The sequence below is a fragment of the Salvia miltiorrhiza genome, chromosome 8, assembly GCF_028751815.1.
Source record: "Salvia miltiorrhiza cultivar Shanhuang (shh) chromosome 8, IMPLAD_Smil_shh, whole genome shotgun sequence".
Classification (NCBI taxonomy): Eukaryota; Viridiplantae; Streptophyta; class Magnoliopsida; order Lamiales; family Lamiaceae; genus Salvia; species Salvia miltiorrhiza.
Window position 1 is genome coordinate 28679651 of NC_080394.1, and position 21549 is coordinate 28701199.

At 34.1% G+C, this 21549-nt stretch overlaps 2 protein-coding genes across 3 annotated transcripts; one reads left to right on the forward strand and one right to left on the reverse strand.

The window, feature by feature from the left end:
• Positions 1 to 819: 819 nt before the first annotated feature.
• LOC130998284 (protein ULTRAPETALA 1-like) lies at positions 820 to 1711 on the forward strand. Its single transcript, XM_057923715.1, has 3 exons — positions 820 to 1017; positions 1149 to 1458; positions 1543 to 1711. The coding sequence occupies exons 1-3, from the start codon at positions 831 to 833 to the stop codon at positions 1709 to 1711; spliced, it is 666 nt and encodes a 221-aa protein (XP_057779698.1). The 5' UTR covers positions 820 to 830.
• Positions 1712 to 2301: 590 nt separating this feature from the next.
• LOC130997486 (uncharacterized) lies at positions 2302 to 7349 on the reverse strand. Of its 2 annotated transcripts, XM_057922814.1 has the most exons (9): positions 7130 to 7349; positions 6794 to 6895; positions 6608 to 6653; positions 5596 to 5671; positions 5057 to 5423; positions 4523 to 4772; positions 3821 to 4063; positions 3619 to 3738; positions 2302 to 2976 (listed from the first exon to the last, which is right to left on the reverse strand). In XM_057922814.1, exons 1-9 carry the CDS (start codon positions 7199 to 7201, stop codon positions 2522 to 2524), a joined length of 1731 nt encoding a protein of 576 aa, XP_057778797.1. In that variant the 5' UTR covers positions 7202 to 7349; the 3' UTR covers positions 2302 to 2521. The 2 variants fall into 2 exon arrangements, with proteins under 2 accessions (XP_057778797.1, XP_057778798.1); XM_057922815.1 differs by lacking the exons at positions 6794 to 6895; positions 7130 to 7349 and having other exon boundaries at positions 5057 to 5383.
• Between the last annotated feature and the right edge of the window lie 14200 nt (positions 7350 to 21549).

Sequence of the window (21549 nt, forward strand, 5' to 3'; positions counted from 1 at the left end):
AATCCAAAATTTAAAAATAATTCGTATATTTATGGACAGTTAATCCTTTTTAACGTTAGATATATACTCATAAATTTCACCCAGAGTTACAAGTCACTTTCTAAGAAAATGTCATCAACATTTCTTATTTTGTTAAGGGTTAGCTAGCTAATACTAACGCACAATGTCGGCTACTATGTATGTTACTTCCTCTGTTTCATCTCACTTGATCTAATTCTTTTGAATATAATTGTTAAAAAAAAAAGTAAGATTATAATGTAAATTTATATAAAGTATGTGGATCTATATCAATTATATTGAAAATTTATTATTCAAAAAGAAAATAGGTCAAGTTGAGTGGAACGACTCGAAAAGAAAAGTAGTTCAAGTGAAGTGAGACAGATGGAGTATATATATATAAGCGTGTGTGTTTGTTCATTTCGTTCTATATATATGTGAGCTGATCGATATACAAATTTTAAACAAAATATATATACTGGTAGCATCATAATTAATTACTAGCTATTTTCATTTTCATAACAAGATTCATTAGGTGTTACATTATGTTTTTGATTATATATATACATTTTTTGTTGAGAGAGGTGATTATACACACGCACACACGTGCAAGGTTAGTGCACGTACACAGACACGCACACGCACGGGGAAGCGAGTTCTCTATGAAAATTACTTGTTCAACACAACTATAATACGAGACTTACCTTTTTTGAAACACTATATGAGACTTACTAGACATAATGAATCACATATGACGATTAATTATAACATTTATTCGCTTAATTTGATTAATTCCAGCCAAACAAAGGGAAAAAAGAAAAGAAAAGATCAACATGGCAACCATGTTCACCGAGGAAGAATTAGCCAATTTCCTAGGAGTATTGCAAGTGACGTCAGAATTTATAGAGATCGACTGTGGCTGCACCAATCCAAGATACGGCGACACACCAGGCAAACTTAGGGTTTTCATTGACGGCAAGCTCGAGATCGATTGCACGTGTCGAACCGACTGCGACAAAGGTAATAGTATTCCCTCTGTCCACGAAACATCTTCCCATTTTATAATCTCAGTAACTATTATTCTTAAAAATTCCCACGTATTTACGTACACCGACTTTTTCTAATTTGTGGGACCCGGACTCCACTCACAGCAAGAGTATCGCCGGTGGAGTTTGCGAAGCACGCGGGGAAAATAAACGCGCACGCGAACTGGAAGAGTCAGATATGGGTGTTTAGTAAGGATGGGAGTAAGGTGGGGGTGTGGAAGACTTGCTTGTTGAAGCATCACAGGTTCACTTTCGTGAGGCCTCTGCGGCAAGTGACGCATCGCGACGAGTTCATGCGCTGCGCCCAATGCGGCAAGGATCGTAGGTTTAGTCTTCGAACTAAAGAGGATTGCAAGATCTATCACGATGCTCTTGTTATCACTGATTGGACGTGTTCCAACATGCCAAATAATACGTAAGTCTTAAGTTTATGTAAATGAATTCATTATTATATTTATATGAGTAGTATATTAATTTGTGTTATTATATATATATGTAGATTGAGTTGCAGTGTTGGTGAGGAGCGGGAGTCTCGGAAAGTGAATAGAGGGTGCCCAAGGGCTTCCAAATGTGGGGGTTGCGAGCAATGTGTGTGTTTTGGGTGCGAGATGTGTCGTTTTGAGACTTGTACTTGCCAATCATGTATTGACTTTATAATCAATATGTGAATCACCTTATGTTTATTCAATAACTATAACAATATTTTCATTTTTGATTTATCATGTCTAAGCTTCTTATATATATTATGGGATGTAATGAGAGAGTCGCAAAGTTAGAAGCGGACATTTATGTATCGATTCCGTGCTTATTCCGTGCGTGCGCTGCAACAAAATTATACTGTAGCGATATAATTTTAGTGTCATTTGTAAATTTTTGCTACATATAAAAATATATAAGTAGATTTTATTAGTACACACTTTTAAAAGTCATTATATTTTGTGACACGTCTAATAACTACTCATCACACGATGTCACAATTTTTATTTAGTGGCACTTTTTAGAGTAACAATTCTTTAAAAATTATGCTAGTATTGAAATAGTTTGTTGCAGCGGTGCCAAGAGTATTTTTGTAAAGAATCTCATTCATGTAATATAAAAGCACTAGGTACATCTAGTTTTTTGCTTTCGATGATCAATTTTGAGGTGTGTATATATTTCGGGTCGTGTCTTGCCGGTGTTCATTTATTAATTTATCAAATTCCAACTATATTATTTGTCAAAAATGTATTTGAAATTTTATATATAGTTAAAAGTAAAATAGCCACAACCATGCAAGTTTATATAGATAATTATATCATGATATTTGTCCCACTACGATTTACATAAACGACAATAGCAACAGGAATACAATAACGGCAACAGATGCAATTTCTTTGTAATACTTATCAATACCATAATAAACACAAGTTTTTTTTTTTTTTTTCTTATTTTTTAATAAATTAAATCAAGGTAACAAAAAAGCTTAGTTAATGGCAGTGTCAATCAGAATCTGATGATGCTTCAGATATAGGATTGAGCTTTGTTACCATATCAGACAGCATCTCTCCTATGTCTTCTACATCTTCTCTTCCAAAACCCCAACTTCCGAGTATCTCCGTCCCCAGCGCCCCTCGTGCAATCCCCAACTTCCGAAGATTTTGCAGCCGATTCTCCAGAAACGGCAAAATGGCAATGCTGGATCGTAGTCTTGCTGCCATTGGGACGGACTGCACTTCAAGCGACCCTCTCGATGATGATGATGAATCGGAGAGGGGCGTATCAGATAGTTCACCGCGTCCGCCAACATGTTTCCCGAATATTGAAGGATAAGGCAATGGTATGGGGAGAGGACATTGAGCTACTGAGAGATGAGAGAACTTAGGTCTTCTTACTGCATTCATATAAGCAGCATGCACTGCTTCCTTTACTTCACAAACTGAAGCCCTTTTCGATCCTGAGATTAATGGTAAGCAAAACAATAATTTAGTGTTAATGTTCCAATGAATGAGAACTAAAACAGATGATCAGTGACATTTTTTTACTACAAGGATCGAATCAGCTACAAAGATCTATAGGGGTTTAGCCTATCGATGATAAAAATGTCAACTATCTTCCGAATTTATCAACACCATCCCAATTTACATGCTAAAGGCCTACTCAAACTGTAAATATTATTTTCATTGACAAAAAAATAATCTTTACAACATCTCCCATCTTATAACCACACACAAAAGGACATATATGTCTCGTGCGCTTTGTGAATATGACTGTATGGATAAAGTAGAGTCTTTGCATGATTTTTGGATGATGTCAACTTTTATCATTCATTTATCATACGAATGTGTGCAATTCTCAGATTAATGCAAACTCAAGATGATATGATAGGATTCTTTTATACATTAAGAGCATTTTTTTAGTTCATGGCGTTCAATTTCAATAAAATTAAGTTCCACAATGTACAAGGCATAATAAATTTATGACTCGGGTATGAAACTGAGAGGAGATATGTCACCAACGACAGCTATATATAATGCTTGTCGATGATTTAAAAGAAAATTAAACGAGGGAAAAATGGGTCCCAATCTCTCAACGTTACCTGATGCAAAGGCTCCATGAATGATCATAGACTCCAAAGCATGCATGTCTTCGACATCTTCAGCTGTTTCTGGGGTCAGTGGCTGCAAAGTTTCCAACAGAGATTGCTGGAACCCGGTACCTAGTTTACATGATTTGATATTTCATATACAACAGCAAATTAATGCCAACGTATGGGTAAGGTAGCAACCAGAATATAGTACCTGCCAAAGCAGGAGCTGGCATAGAAGCATCCAAAACAGCAACCATATTCTGCCGAGCCTGTCCGGTTAAAATCTGTACAAGGTCATTTATAGTCACTGCACCAGATGTCGAGCTGAATTGTGCACTGGGCCCATGTGGCTCCATTCTGAAAGGGAGACTGATAGAATGTAGTGCAGATGCATAAACGGCACTGGTGTGGTAAGGCTTTCGATCTTCCAAATAAAGGTACTTGGACATTTTACCTTTGTAATTGGAAAAAGATCATATGCAATTAGACAATGCAACAGTTATAATCCAGAGGGCAAGTTATGAGATATACACAAGTTACAGACAAATGGACAAGATAAGGTTTAGACTATTACTCCCACCGTCCCATCTCACTTGGTCTAATTCTTTTCAGCACGATTATTAAGGAGAGTAAGATTGTAGTGTAAGTATGTGGGCCCATATCTATTGTAGTGAAAATTTATTACTCAAAGAGGAAACAAGCCAAGTCGGTTGGGATGGCCCGAAAAGGAAACTAGGCCAAGTGAAGTGGGACGGAGGGAGTAATAAAAATGCCCTTAAACAAAATCGAAAAGATCCATATTAATGTTTTACTTTATACTTATCTCATTCATCTTCAATATGCAGATACTACAATTCAATAAAGACAATCACCAATGATAAAGGCAAGCCTCTCAAGATGATTGCATGCTTACTTGTACTCAGGGATGGCAAACCAACGGGTACTATCAATTTACAGAGTGCTGATTGCTTCGCAAATGAAACTGCATTATGAAGTTTACGGGTTATTGTCTGCTTGCGGCTGCTCGGATCCAGGCACGAGTCAGGACTTCGAACAGAGTACAGTAGCACTGGAATGTTTGGGTAATCATCTGCCATACTTTCTAAAACCTCCCCTGCAACACCAGAGAATCCTCCGGAGTCATCGACAATAAATTGAATTCCCTGTAAAAATAATGTGAAACAGAAATTTCAATAGCCATAGAAAGCAGGCATGACATTAGAACAAATTACACTGGTCGTACGAGCATCTACTATTTTCCATTGATTGTCTAAAAACACTCAATGAAGACCTTAAAAGAGTTGAAGTAGCAAACATTTGGTAATCCTTCTATCAAGGATCATCCCAGTTGAATGAAAAAACCAGAAGGTTGAAATTCCAGATACCAGACATATTCCTAGAAAAAGGAAAGGGTAACTAGACAGTAGACATATAGCAGCAGCACTACCTGAGGATGGTCACACTCTTCAAGAAAAAAACGAAGCCTCTCATTAACTTGTTCAGCATGCAGACCGCCAGAAAATGCCTCTCTCCCGATCCCATAATTGTTGAAATCTTTAATGTCTGTCCATAATCCACATAATTCATACAGACTTTGTGGGTGATAATGAACTTTTGAGAAGTCCGTCCAATAATGAACTTCATTCTCTAGACATTCAACAATGTCCTTATCTTGAACTTCAGCATGAGCCTCATTTTGTACATTGTCATAAGCTCTTGACCTATCCACATTTTCATTCTCTTCCCAGTCCAAGCTTTGCAAGAACAAGTTCTTCTGTAAGGGTTGAGATGCTTGAGTTGTTACAGGACCTGTCCTAAATACATTGTCTGGAGCTATTTAATATATATGCACATAAAACAAGACAATGGATAATATTTAAAAGTTTACATCTATAATTACTCTCTAAAACTATACATGTAGTTTGTATCTTGTATCTTAATTCAAAGCAAATTATGGTGGAACTTGAAAGGAAAATAAAGTCTCACCATGTTAAACTATCAACTTTGGTTTCTTGAATCTCTTTGTACAAGGTTCCACGTGAACTCATTGATCCTAGGGATCCTGTTGAGTCAAAAGGCATGCATTAGTATCAATCATAGAAGATAAACTAATCCATTTTCCACATATCCCGGTAATTCAAGAACGGAAATTTGACCTACATAATAGCTAAAAAGTTGTAAAAAGAGGACCTAAAAGAAAACTCTTAGGCAAACAGCCTAAGAAATATGTCTTTTGAAAGAAAATGTTCACGCTATCAAACTACAATGCAAACAGCAACGCAAACAGATATTTACATAGTTCCATATGCATGTTCATATAAAACTACACACAAACACACATTAAAATTGATATAGATATAGATATAGATATATGAGTTGGCATGTATACATATAAAGGGTTGGGTTATAGTAAAAACCTCATATAAAGGGTTGGGTTATATATATGTCCACACACGCGCACGTGCACGCGCACACACACACACATGTAGGGTTGCTAAAACCTCAAACTAGAGATTCCAAAACTAACTCTTTGCCAAAGTATTTGTTATGAGATTAACGGGGGAGGATCAAATCCATACATAACCACAAAACTGAATCATTTACACTAATAACACCAAGAAACGACTGTGCAATCATATGAAAATGTGGAGCAAATTGGAAAGAGAAAATTGACAAAAAGTGCACTGTTTAAAAGAACGTGTTTTTTGGGGAAACTCCTCTACTATATTTAATTACAGCAAACAGCCTTAAAATTTGCATATTGATGATGAATAAAAAGTAGAAGACACCAAATTTTCAGGAGTTCTTGAAAGTGCCAGTTTAAGAATGACACACGTGAATTAGGTTGCACCGCTTACACAATTTTTAAAACGGATAAATTATTTCCTCAGCACAAAATCAATTCCAAGATAAAATCCTTGACCAACTACAGTCAGAAGTGCTGAACGAACCACAAGAACAACGAGCTTCGAGTGATAATTTAGAATGACATAAATACCTTGAAGGCCCACCGACACCAGCCGAGGGGTGTACGTGAGAATGCCCTGGACAAGAAAGACACAACAAGAGATTAAGATTGTCACAACTCAACAAATGTACTAAACCTACAAGCACACACTAGTTTCAGATAAAGCAACGGAAGCTGGAACTGCACAGCAAGGGTTTGAATGGAAATAAGATCAACCTGCTGAGTTTCACCAGCACGGTAAAGGACATCCATGGTGAGGCCGTGGCTTTTGAATATCTCATCACTCTCAGCGCTCTCGGCTAGTCCAAGCAACTCGTCCTTTCACAAACGAAGCAAAGTATCATTTTGCCATTGAAATTGCAATTATATAAGGCTTTACTAATAATTCTAACAAGACTTTGTTTCAATAGATTTAATGCGTCGAGGACATAGCGTAACAGTAATATTGAAGAATATCTTCTGAGTTCGTATAAGCATAAACAAGTAGAATAGAGTTATCTTGAACATGCGAAGCTAATTGAAGCTTTCTTTGACAAAAAATAAAAATGGTACCTGGAAATTCCAGAAGTGAGAGCCCACAAAATTTGCATAGTTCCCAACTTGGATAGTAACGATTTCTCTCATAATGTTGAAAAGAAAAAAGGAGGGGAATTTCAAGTGAGAGAGAAGAAACGGGAGAAATTGCGAGGGAGAGGAGAGGCGGTGCTGAGTGAGAGAAGACCGGAGGGCTTGAGGTGATGCTGTGCTACTGCGAACAGAGTAAGCTTTTTTTCTTTTTTTATTATTATTACGTATATAATTGAATATTTTTATTTTTAATATCAATCTTTTTTATTTTATTTTAAAAGGTATTTTTAATACTATCAATCTTTTTTAATTTCAACTATTTAATGGATATGCATTAAGTAAAAGTATCTCAAAAAAGTAAAAAATATTAAGAATTTTGAGATATTTCAAAGTGAATTCATTAAAAAAAATTATTTATTTATTTTTATCTATCAAGTTAATCCTCAAAATAAAAGCCTTTTACTTTATTAATTAAGCTGAAAATACAAATTAGAATTTTCTTCGTTATAGAAAAATGAGTTAGCCTATGACATACCTAGAATTGAGTGGATTTTTAAAATAGCCACTTTCATATTGTAAAGATAAAAAATGTCCACTAAAATAAAAAACTTAAAAAATGTCCACTGTTACCAAAATACCCTTCACATTAAAAATTAAAAAAATGTCCACTTTACATCACCCCTTTAAAAAATCCCGCAATTCACAACCAGTGTGAATTCACAACCAAAATTTTTTGGTTGTGAATTTACACTGGTTGTGAATTGAGCCAGTCGAATTCACAACCAGAATTTTTTGTTGGTGAATTCACAACTAGTCGAATTCACTGCCAAAATTTAATTCACAATCAGTCGAATTCACAACCAAAATTTAATTCACAACTAGAATTTTTTGGTTGTGAATTCACAACAAACGAATTCACAACCAAAATTTAATTCACAACCAGATTTATGTTGGTTGTGAATTCACAATCAGTCGAATTCACAACCTGATTTAATTCACAACTAGAATTTATTTTGGTTGTGAATTCAAGTAGTTGTGAATTTGAGTTTTTAAAGTTTGAATTCACGACTAAAACAAGAATTCAACTAGAGTTTTAGTTGTGAATTAATAGGCGTGGTTGTGAATTCATAGATGTGGTTGTGAATTCAAGAACATTAAGTTGTGAATTTATAGATTTGATTGTGAATTTAAAAATATCAAGTTATAAATTCATAGATCTAAATGTGAATTCAAAAACATTAAAATGTGAATTCAAGAAATTATCAATAAATATCATATCACAATATCATATCTCTGATATGGCTTATGCTGCCGTGAATTCTATTCTCTACACAACAGACCACCTTTTAACCATGAAAAGTGGAGGGTGCCCACTATCAACCAACATTAACATAAAAAAAGTAAAAATAATCGAGTGCTATTTTTATGAATAAGATTGATGAAGCACGCAACAATATTGAATCTCTCTAATTCATATTATCTCAATCTTCAACCAACGAATCAGAGACGAAGCACGCAACATTGAATCACAATCTCTCTAATTCATATTCATCTAGATCTGCTGCCCTTTTCCAGTGATGATCTCTGCCAACAGCTCCATGATTCACAGATGTCTTGGCCACACTCTCCAGAGGGAAATTCAGATGTGTTTTTGGACCTATGATTCGCAAAGTCGCCTTATTATATGCCAACGCTGCTTCCTCCGCCGTTTCAAACGTCCCCAGCCAAACCCTCGCTCATTTCCTACTCGAATCCCTTATCTCCGCCGCGTACTTTCCCCACGGCCGTCGTCTTACGCCTCTGTAATCCCTATTTGAAAGCCACGGTGGCTCCGACGAAACCCTAGCTCCGGTAGCGAGGACAACGCCGCTTCAGATCTAGGGTTTCCGCAGCAAAACCCCTTAGCTCCGTCGCCTCCGGCGTCCCTTCTCTTCCGAAGTCCGACAAGGCCCGCCACCTGGGTGCCGACGGAGAGAATCGATCGGCGCGGCGGTAGCTCGAGCAGCGGCAGGCTCGCTCACGCCGATTCCCACACCGCCTGTGATTTCCTCTTTGAGAAATCTCAAAAGCAGCAATGGCGGTTTCCAGATTAGGCGGATGAGCGGTTGGCGCAGATGAAGATCTCGTAGGCGGTGGCGCGGAGGTCGGCATTGAGAGTGTGGCGGCGGGGTGAAGTAGGAGGTGGCGGAGGAAGGGAGAGGTGACGGCGGTGGCGGATCCGATATCTGCATCCGGAACCGCCTCGTCAAGCAGGCGGCGTAGGCGTACCTCCAGCCGATGTCCACCTCCCCCGGCTCTGCCGACGGTGGCTTTCTCCGCCGCATCTGCCCGCGCCTCGCCGCCTTGTTTGACCTGCTCCGCCGCAGCGTCGCTCGAGAAAGAGAGATGAGAGAGAGTGGAGAGAGAGATGAGAGAGAAGAGATTGGGGGAGAGAATGCGTAGAGAGAGAAAGAGAAGAGAGAGAATGAGAGAAAAATGGTTAATTTTTATGTTTTTAATGTTAAGGGTATTTCCGTCTTTTCAATCAAAAAGTGGACAGTTTTTATTATTTTTATCTTAGTGGACAATTTTTATCTTTACAATATGAAAGTGGATAGTTTTATATATTAACTCCCTAGAATTTCTTCATTTATATTTTTATGGATTCTTCTTAGTTATTTTTCTCCTTCATTCTTATTTTCCTCATAATTTCTATTCCATATTGCTTTATAATCACACTCTATATGGAATAAAATTTATATAAATAATTATGTGTAGTATCTCATCCTACGTATATTTAGCACCTTGAATTTAATTTGGTTTATTAATTAATTCGTTGGCCAGATAAGTGGTTATATTTTTCCATCAAAATTTTAATTTAATTTGACTAATAACAATTCAGCCAATAAAACTAAGTTTATCAAATAATAGAAGTCCATATATTAGACTAATAAATTAATAAATTTGATTTTTCTTATGTTAATTTTTTAGTTTACTAATTTTATAATTAAATATAAAGTAATTAAGTTTGTCAAATAATATAAATCCATATGTTAGAACAATGAATTAATAAATTTTATTTTTCGGAATTAATCTTTGCGGCTCATTTCCATTTCTCAATTAATCAACAAAATACCAATTCAATATAGTGTTAATAGGCAAAAGTGCCCCATTCCTTATTCATATTTTGAAAAATGCCCACCCTTATCATACAAAGCTATCCATGCCCTAAATTACTAATTAACCCTTGAGTGGGTCAACATCTTAATTCTTAAGTAATCATTTCGGTCTTCTTACACAATCTTACACATTTTTAAGTTCCAATGCATTTTTGTACAATAATTTGTGATGTTGACCGAAATGATTACACATTGAGTGTCCGAAATGATTTTTTTAAACTGTATATATATTATCGACCGGCTTATTTAAAGTGTAAATATTATCGACCGGACACTAATTAACACTTAAACAATATATTAAATTAAATTCAGCAAAATAGTAAAAATTAATATAAAGATAGAAATAGATAGAAAAAACACTTTTATGTTGATATACCATCGATCCGGCCGGTGAAATGGCCAGAGAAATGTATCCGACCGGGTACATTTCAGAAAAACAATGACCCGGCCGGATACATTTTTCCTTGAAAATTACCGGCCGGATAGATATTATTTAGGCATAAAATATTATATTTTATTCAATTTCATAAAAAAAAAAAATCAAGAAGCTAATAATATATATCCATGCGTATCTATCTTAAATTTTTTATTTTTTTTCCCTTTAATATCTTAATTTCAATACATATATTCTTTGAAATTATTTGTATATATTGTGTTATTCTTGAATGTTGATATATAGTATATAACACTATATATATCGTGTTAATTAATCCATATCTTTAAATTTAAAATATATATATATATACTCAAAATCCGTCCCAATTAAATGCATGCGTGTTACCCAAAAAAATCATGCATGTTACCAAGTGAATTTTGCAACAACCGATACATAAAGGTCAAAAATATCTTTCTAAAAAATTTGATTCTCTTTTGATAGACATAAAGCCGATACAATCGGCTTCAATCACATTTTTTTGAAAACTTTTAACACCACTATATTTACCTTCCTTCACTAGGGTTTTTTACTCACCACACATATCGGCTTCTTCACTTTTTTTACCCACCGAGAGAGTTCAAAATATTGAAGCACGTCGTACTCATCAATGGCATCTTCTTCACAGGTTTTTATTTTTAATTTTCATGAAATTGAATAGAATAGAATAATTTATGCTAAAAACCGATCGGTCCGGCCGGTGAAGTGGCCGGATAAATCGGTCCGGCCGAATTCATTATTTAAATGAAATATACGGCCGGATTGAGTTTTCCGGGAACTTCACCGGCCGGACCGATCGTTTTTTAGCATAAAATATTCCATTTTAATTATTTGTATGTTTATATTAATCAGTTAGTAATTTACTGAATTTAATTTAATTATATTTGGTTAAGTAATTATTATTGCGAGTTTTGCTGGGTATTACTGAATTTGTTTCAATCTGAAATATTTGTTTAAGTAATTATAATTGCATTGTGTATGTGGGCTTTGTGCGATTTAATAAATTAAAGTATTTTATGCCGATAGAAAAACTACCCGACCGATTGCAACGATCAGATCATCTTTGCTATTGAAATACATATTCTTTGACAACTCCCGAGGCAGTAGCTGATAATCTTCAATATCAACAAGTGCCGCTGCAGCGTCCAACGGGATAACCGGAACTAACCAATTAGTTAGTTCATCTGCTCCAGGAACCTGTTCGTCATCATCGTCGTCGATCTGCAAATTCTGCCAACCTGCATATTCAATCCCCGCCCTTCTCACGTTCTCTGGCTCCGACAAGTCTTCAGAGGCGCTTGTATCAGTCTCGGCTTCAGACGATGGAACATAATCTTCATCTACATTACCAGCATTCTCCACAAACTGAGGCTCGTACGTATATTGATCATCAGCTGGACCCCAACAACGATCAGTTGTTAGGCGATCGTAACGGTACGGATTTGGCTCATCCCATGAAGGCCAACCCGTTGACTGATCATTACCCCAAGTGACCGACGGTTCAACACTTTGTTGCGCCGGTGAATCTCCGGCTGATTGGTCTAAATAAGCATATCTTTGGATTGCTTTCAATCCGTCCCCACCTTCGAATGTTGCACTGGATTCACCTCCATACCCGGAAGATTGAGGGAGATCGAACGAAGGAACATACACTCCTCCACTGTAATCGTCTTCGACAACATAAATCTCAGGAAAATGTGGCTGGGACGCCAGCAACTGAAGCAAATCATTGTCATCGGCAAGAGTATTTTTACTGTATACCCTGCCATTTAATCTCTTCGTCAAATAATACAAGCTGTAATTAGTGCTCAATGAATTCTCCAACATCAGGTGATTTATCATGTACACCGTACTGGCCATTGTGTCTCCGAAAATATGCAAATTCTTAGAAGAGCCGCCGATGTACTCATAACCATTGAAGGCACCTCCATAATTAACCACAAAGTATCTCCCATATTCATTCATCTACATAAAAAATAATAAATCAATAAATATATGATGTAAAGGGAATAAAATGTTAAAATACAACATATAACATGTTAATACACTCGAAAAGCATCTATCCGCCCGGGGAAGTTTTCGAGGAAATGTGTCCGGCCGTGTATTACATGATATATAATTACACACGGCCGGACACATTTTCAAGGACACTTGTCCGGGCGGATACATCATTTTCGAGCATATTAACATGAGTTATACAGCAATATATATGTATAGAACTAAAATTCAACTAATAATTACTAATTAATACTTTAAAACATGATAGAATGTGTTCTAATTCACATGTATTTCCTTCAAACGTGGCTTTAAATCATAGTATGCTATAATATGCTAATAATTCACATAAGCATATAGGATCAAACAAAACATTGAAAATAAACAATAACCAACTTAAATTACATTTCAAACGTAAAATGACATACCTTTAAACGTTCGGATGAGAGAATTCACAAATAATAGCTTCACCACTTGGAAAATATTAGAATTTCTAATGAGTTTGAGTGTTTTTTTCACTTTGAGTGCTCGGATGAGAGGATGAGAGAATTCACTCATATATAAACAAAGGTTCCTTCATTTCACGTGAATTTCAATGAAATTAGAGTGTTTGACATGAATACTTTACTGACAAGGCTATTTCACATCATATTTGTCGTTTATCATCAATTTAAAAAAAAAATTATGTCCCTTAATTGAAGGCTAATTAATCGATGGAATATAAATACAAAAAATTAACACAATCCATATTAGCACTCAAAACACACATCAGAACCAAAAAAACATCTATCCGACCGGAACATATATGCGTCCGACCGATGAAACCTTATGTCCGGTCGGACACTTTGTTTTTACGGTCGGATTGTTTTTTTTTTTTTCCAATGTGTGTTTTGAGTGCTAATATCGATTGTGTTAATTTTTAGTATTTATATTCCATTGATTAATTAGCCTACGATTTACTTGTAAAACCTTCGATTTTAATTCAAAAATAAATAAATATTATTTTTTCTGTCAGTCTTTCACATGTTCCAACACTTATTTGACCGATTTGCTTCTTTAAATTGATGAATTGATGTTTTTCTTACACTTTAACAACTTTTGTCATAGATGTGTAAGAACTTTTGCGGAAAACAATGCACATCCATCACATTCAAAGGGCATTTTCGGTTCTTCACTTATTTAGGGCATGTAGTGCTTGGTATAGTAAGAGAGGGCATTTTTCAAATTATTCATAAGAGAAAGGGCACTTTAAATTTCGCCTCTATGTTTATGTACATTATTTTTATTAGCTTTTTATGTCATTAGCTTCTTTAAATTCAAATAATAGCTTCTTTCTATTCATATGTATTTGTTGATAGTAATTATCAACTTCAATTTTGTTTAAATAAAATTTGAATCCCATAGAGCTTTTTAAAATCCCATAGAACTTTTTAATGAGACTTCATTATTTGGAATCTCACATCGATATTTTATATGATTGCATTTAAATAATAAACTAAATTTACGATCATTAAATTTAATTGGATTGAAAATTTTAACGATTTGATGTTGGTTCGAGTTAAATTCAGTTTAAAGTATATGCGGAAACTCTAAATCTAAGTTATCTAATTCAATTTAACAAAAATGACGAGCTTACTATGGTACCAACATTGAGAAAGTTATAAATTCTAATTGTCTGGTAAACTATAAACTTCTTAGTGTACTAATTTCAATGTTGTTTATTAGCGGCGGCGATGGCTAAATTACTTTAGGGTGCGCTGAATTCTAAATCGCTTCTTAGCGATGGCGATGATCAAATTACTCCGGAGTGCTATTCTCTAAATCACTTAACGGTGACGATTACTTTAAGCCACTTCTTAATTAGTGTGCTATTCTCTAAATCGCTTTTCATCGACGGTTACTTTTAAGTCACTTCTCAATGTGCTATTCTCTACATCACCTCACCCAACGGTGATAGTTATGTATTGGTCTTCTTACGCGTTGGTCTTCTCACGTGCCCAATAATAGAGTATATCATTGAGACTTGACAAATATTTATGACGGGCCTTCTTATGCTATCAAAGTATTATATTTTCCAGCCTTGACAAAATTACATATTATTTCGGCATCTTCTTGCGATGGTCTTCTTATTTGCCCAACACAAAGTATTTATATTGCTCATCTGTGCAAGATATTTAATATGAGATATTCTCAAGCGCTAGCTTTCTTATGCGCTCAAAGAAATTAAAGTTGATCATCTTTGACAACATTCAAGAATTAAAAGGGAAATCAAGTCTACAACCACAACTCTATAATCAAGGAAAATTTCTTATCTTTGTTTATTGGCAGCGTTGAAAATTCTTACGTGTTGACAATTTGCAGTGTTGGAATATTATGTCTTTGTTGTTTTGCAAAGCTGACATTTTTTTTTAATCTCTGCATTTGTTATGTTATAGAGTGGAAACTTTTCTTTTTAAATGAGTTGCAGATAGTGAATATATATCCGATTTGGGAGAACAACACAGTGTTGGCTCTAACAATACTTCACTGGTTGAACACGAAGAAGACACAGTTCAACCAGACCAGGGGGAGTAGTTGATGATGACTAAAATATGCATCAACATTGTGCTTAACATGGCAGAAATATTTCTCTTGATTATTATTATTAATGCTATTATTATTATTATTATTATTATTATTATTATTATTATTATTATTATTATTATTATTATTATTATTATTTTAAACATTCGTGCAACGTTGACTTTTACAGGGCTGGTCTTATGTGGCGTCGGGACTCGAATATTCTTTTGAAGGAAAGAGAACTCAGCTTTGGCAACCCAGCCTCGACAACTTGGCTCTGCTTCGACGCTGATAGTCTAGCCTTGGCTCCCAGCGCTGACGATTCAGCTCAAAGACAAAGACTAATGTAATAGGGGCTTAGGCCCAACTACTTGAATTAATGGGCCCAAGGGCCTTAAGTTTACTTTGATGCTTATAAATAGGAGTTTGATTATTAGCTTAGGGACATCTCCTTTATTCACCTCTCAAGGTAAAATGTATTCTCTCCCAAAAACATAGTGAAAACCTCAAAAATCCACCCATGGATGTAGATCTCACAATCGAACCACGTAAAATCCCCGTGTCGTTTATCATTTTATTTAGGGTGTTAATTCTTGTTTCGCCAATGTTTAAAAACTAACTCAGTTTTGGCTCAAACAATATGATGTTCACAAGTTAGAAGTGGTTTGTCAAATTTTAAACGAGATGATGCTCATAACATAATTATGGCCCTTTAAACTCCAAATAAGATGATACTTAGCACTCAACTCCGGTGTTTCAAGCTCTAAATGAATGATTAGGGGTGGTAAAACGGTTCCGGTTAATCGATTTTAACCGTAACCGAATCGGAAAAACCGATTTTTGGTTAACCGATAGCCGGTTTTTACCGGTTCGGTTATCGGTTAGTGTGTTCATCACTAATCGATTAATCGGTTTAACTGGTCGGTTAACCGGTTAAACCGATTAACCGGTTTATTTTATATTAAATTAATTAATTTATGTTTTAATATTTTAATTTAAATAATACATTAATATTTCAAGTATCTATAATTTTTTTTGTTCTAAATTATATTAAGTTATGAATTGGTGCAGTGGATAAGACCTTATTCTTTCTTTCAAAGGTCAAGAGTTCAAATCCTATTGCATATATTCTACAAACTTTGGTCTATCAAATTATAAACGAAATGATGCTCACAAGTTAGTTGTGGTCTTACGAGCTCCAGATAAGATATTTTTCACAAGTCAGTTCTTATATTTCAAGCTGCAAATGAGATGATGCCCAAAAGTTAGTTACATTCTTTCAAGCTCCAGATGATGACAAGTCAGTTCTTATTTTTCAAGCTGCAAATGAGATGATGCCCAAAAGTTAGTTACATTCTTTCAAGCTCCAGATGATGACACACATAAGTCAAATGCCACATTTCAAATTTCAGATAAGATGATGATCATAAATTTGATATACAAAAGTCAAATGTGATATCGACCTACAGACAAGATGATGCTCAAAAGTAAGTTGCAAATGAGATGATGCCCAAAAGTTAGTTACATTCTTTCAAGCTCCAGATGATGACACACATAAGTCAAATGCCACATTTCAAATTTCAGATAAGATGATGATCATAAATTTGATATACAAAAGTCAAATGTGATATTTCTACCTACAGACAAGATGATGCTCAAAAGTCTTGTAAGATGCGGATGAGATTATGCTCGCATATAAGATGTGGTATTAAATTATTTCTTACCTGTTAATTTTGAAAAAACTATACTTCTATAAAATTAATAAATCTTTTCTATATATCATTAATCCTCCATCATATCCTATGTCAAATTTACATATATATATATATATATATAGGGTTGGGCTAGGGTGAAAACACCCTTAAGTGTTTAAAATAGGAATACATTTTAACCATAGATTTATTTGATCGTACCGTCCAGATTAATCTTTTACTTACGGATTGGTTATAATTAAATCAATGTGTGATTCATACATAAAAATCGCAGAAGGCTATTTTGGTAAAAAAAAAAAAAAACGGCTGTTTATCTTCACCAACCTTCTTCCGAAAATAGTGCCCCATTTATTTGGATATTTAATTGCCTGCGAAGTGAAGGGATTGGATGAGTTGAATCGTATCTTTGACATATCTAATCTAATTTTGTGAAGAAATTCTAGACTATTATTCGTAGGGTTTATTCTCACTTCATCACTTCCGCCGCTGCCAGCGGACGATTCATACAACCGAGAAAAAAAGAATTTACCGGGCAATTAGCTATAATGGTGATTACGAAATCAAAGAGAACTGGTATGTAGATGACAATGTTGTGTTTTATTTTCTTTAATTTAATCTTTTGTTTCTTTGGTTGAAAAAATGGCGAAATGGTGTTGAATGTTCGATTCGTCCATGGGGTTCGATTGAATTTTGTTGTCTGCTAAAAAAACGGCATCTTGGTCGAAGCAGTAGTGATAGGTGTATGTAGAAAGGATTTTTTATTTAATGAGTTAAACACACATATTTATGTTGCATAGCAGTATGAAATTTGATCTGTCATTGTCGCTATATTGAATTGGTATTTTTGTGTTCCAAACTCGGTGGTCCCCCACAAATTTTATATTTTTCAAGAGGTTATGTAGATTTAGTAGCTTTTTTATTGGTGAACCTTATATTTTTGTCCTTTTTAAGAGTGTGAGATATTTCATGGTTCAGAACAGAAAATTATTGTTGTTTTAATGTTTGTCTTCATGGATTTGCGGCTGCCGGTTTAGTATGGATAGTAGGTGTGTGGTGTGGGCTTCCTATATTATTATTGTATTCGGGATGAACCACAATAACTATATCATGAATCATGTAATTATAGTATGAATCGTAGTCAGGTATGAAATGAATCAGTTTTAATGCTTGCATTAATAGGTACAATTTTTTATGATGGATTCAAACGAGTTGTTGTATGATCCAGTAAGAACTAATGTATGCATCATGTAAATAGAATGAACTGTTTATATTGTTTAAATGAATCAACGATGGCATTATATGTGCTATACAAATTTTGTAGAATGAACTGCTTATATTCTTTAAATGAATCAATGAGTTAAGTAAGTATATAAATATGTAACGTTATGTAATGTCATGTGAAGCGCAACTTATATTGCACAGAAGAATGGGAAAGGTATAATAATCAGGGAGAGAAACGATGATGCTGAAGAAACTAGAAGGAAAGAAGGTTTGAATCAAATTATATTGTATTAGTTTTTTAAAAGCGTGGGTCGATCAATAATTGTCTGTATTGATGCAGCACGAACAAAGCATATGAATGATGAATTCATGAAGGATATGAAACGTGCTATGATGGAGAGTATGTTAGAAGGTATGTGATAACTTCTTCTTTTTTTTTTTTGCAAAGTTCATAGTATAATAGCATTGCTGGAAGTTTTAATTTGAGTTCCTTATGAATTAGGGGTCTTGAATAAGAGGAAGAAAATGGATGTTGTGGACAATGCTGAGCAGGAGACGTCGGAAGATTCGTCAGACGGGAGTGGGTCTTCAGTGGAAGTCGTCAAAAAGATAAGGCACGAGAAATGTAAGGAGGGGATGGTGAACTACAAAGAATGGGTTGTGAGACCGTATGAGGATTATCCGACAATGTTCACGCTTTAAGATCCATGATATTTGGTTATTGATGTATTTGTGATTGAGCTTGTTGTCGAATTCATACCCAAAAACTAATGATGGAATGAATACATAATTTTGTTAGTATTATGCTGAATGAATATTTAATTAGTAATGGAAATTTAACATGTGTGGAATAATGGAATAAGTTTCTTTGTAGTCATGGCTAGCATATTGGAATAACGGAATGAATCAACAGGATAAATGAATGAATTAACATAATATCAAAATGAATTTTCGTAGTAACTGTACGAACCATCAATATTTTTTATGCATCTAAGTAATAAGTTTTTTTTGCAATCATAGGTATGCATCTAAGTAATAAGTATTTTACGAATCATAAGTCAAAAACTGAATTTAGATGCATAACATAATTAATTAAAATTGAAAAACGTTGAATAACATGAGGTCCAATGGACAATTAGTTTTAAAAACAAGTGGAAGAAGCAATAAGTCAAAAACTGTAAAGATAAAAATATGATTAAAAAATCGAAGAAACTGAGTTTAATTTCAGCACATATTGCAGATAAGGAATAAACTGAGTTTAATTTCATAGGCAAAACCATAATGAATTATACAAACGAATGTATGAACCGTGACAATTCGATAGTACGTATGAACTGATTCATGCACTCATGCACTGAATCCGCACGTCATAAAGTATGAACTAAATAATCTGATAATTCCAGTGATCTGTGAAATGATAAAGCATGTTCTTCACGTAAAACTAACTCATGCGCTGAATCTACTAAATGTGTGTATGATTTAATAACATCCAGTCGTACATAATCGAAACAAAATAAGCCATCGAATTGCATTCCAAGATAATAACAATTATACAAAATATATTGATATTAACATATTAATTATATAGCACGAACAAGGCGACTCCATCTGGTTTTTCAATCCATGAAAAAATTGAAGGAACTTGAGATTTTGTGAGTTTTCAGTCTGTAGAAAATGAAAGAAGATTTTCTGAATTTTTATGAAGAAATTGATGTGCTGCAGATGCTAATTGACGTATTGAGATAAATAGTGCAAATGGATTAGGTTAATTGGTAGGGAAAAAAAGATTTGGTTTGATATGGTAAGATTAAGATAACAATTATCAAAATCGGCTGTACCAACTTAATGAATATATAAATTACATAAATGTCCTCATTCATAAAAAACGTGTATAATAAGGCTGAAAATTGAGATGAAATCTAGCCATCAGATTTATAATAATCAAGGGATGAGATGCGTTCCTATTTTATACAAAAAATCTGTTTTTATTATAGCCCAACTATATATATATATATATATATATATATATATATATATATATATATATATATTTCTAAAATCCCCAACCCCATTATTTTTTTTATGAAATTTCATCAAATGAAAAATTATATAAAAAGACAATATACTCTAGCTCTAAACAAAAAATTACATACATTTAACTGACGAAAATTATTGAGATTATTATAGTTTGAACTGTACCATCAATTTAATTTTGGTCAAATAAAATTAATAAAAAATATTTTATATAAATATAATTTCATATGCTACGGCTATAAATAATACCTCATCTCATCTGTCTACAATATCTTTTCCACTTTGTGGACTGCACGAGTTTAAAAAAAATAATGGATAATAGTTGATAATAGTGAGTATTATTGTAAGTGGAGTCTGGATTCCACTATTGTTGCGAGTGGAGTTTGTGAATCCTACTGCTATAAATGGAAGTGGAAATGATATTGTGGACGGACCAAAATAACAAAAATGGAAACGATATCGTAGACGGATGGAATATACAGTAATAACTATGATATAAAGTGGTTCCCCATCAAATTTCGACGAATTGCTTGCAAAAGAAAAAGAAAAAGAAAAAACTTAAATTTATTTAATCTTTACTCGCATCAATTTTACAATAACACAATACAGTATTATTTTCCCATATATATATATATATATATATATATATAGGGAGAGGTTCAAATAAGAACCACTAAATAAAATTAGAACGGAGAACCATTTTAAGCCATTCGATCATCAAGATCTACGGTGGATGCATCATCTTGGTGGATGAATGCAGATCCTGGGTTCGAATCCTGAAGGGAGCAAAATTTTTATTATTTTCGTATGCATTAAATTTAATAACGAATGCATTAATTTATATAGCAGATGCATTGATTTTAATGGTTCTTATGTTCTCACGATAAATGTGGTTCTCATTATAACCACACCCTATATACATATATACATATATATATATATATATATATATATATATATATATATATATATATAGGGGATTCAAATGATAACCTATTCCCTCCATGAATATAGTTCTTATACTCTTTTCGTCCCAATTCAATAGGCCACAAGACTTGGGCACAAGTGTAGCTTGTTCGATTGTGTTCGTGTTCCGTCTCGACATAAGCTTGATTTATATGTTAGAAGCGAATAATTTATAATAAAATAAAAGAGATAGAGTAATTTTTTTTGAGGATATATTTATCCAAAAAGTATGAGAGATAAATAAAGAAGATGTAATTATGTGTGAGGTACAATGACATTTAGTATAAACAATGAATTATGTGAAGATATTTATTATGTATTGAC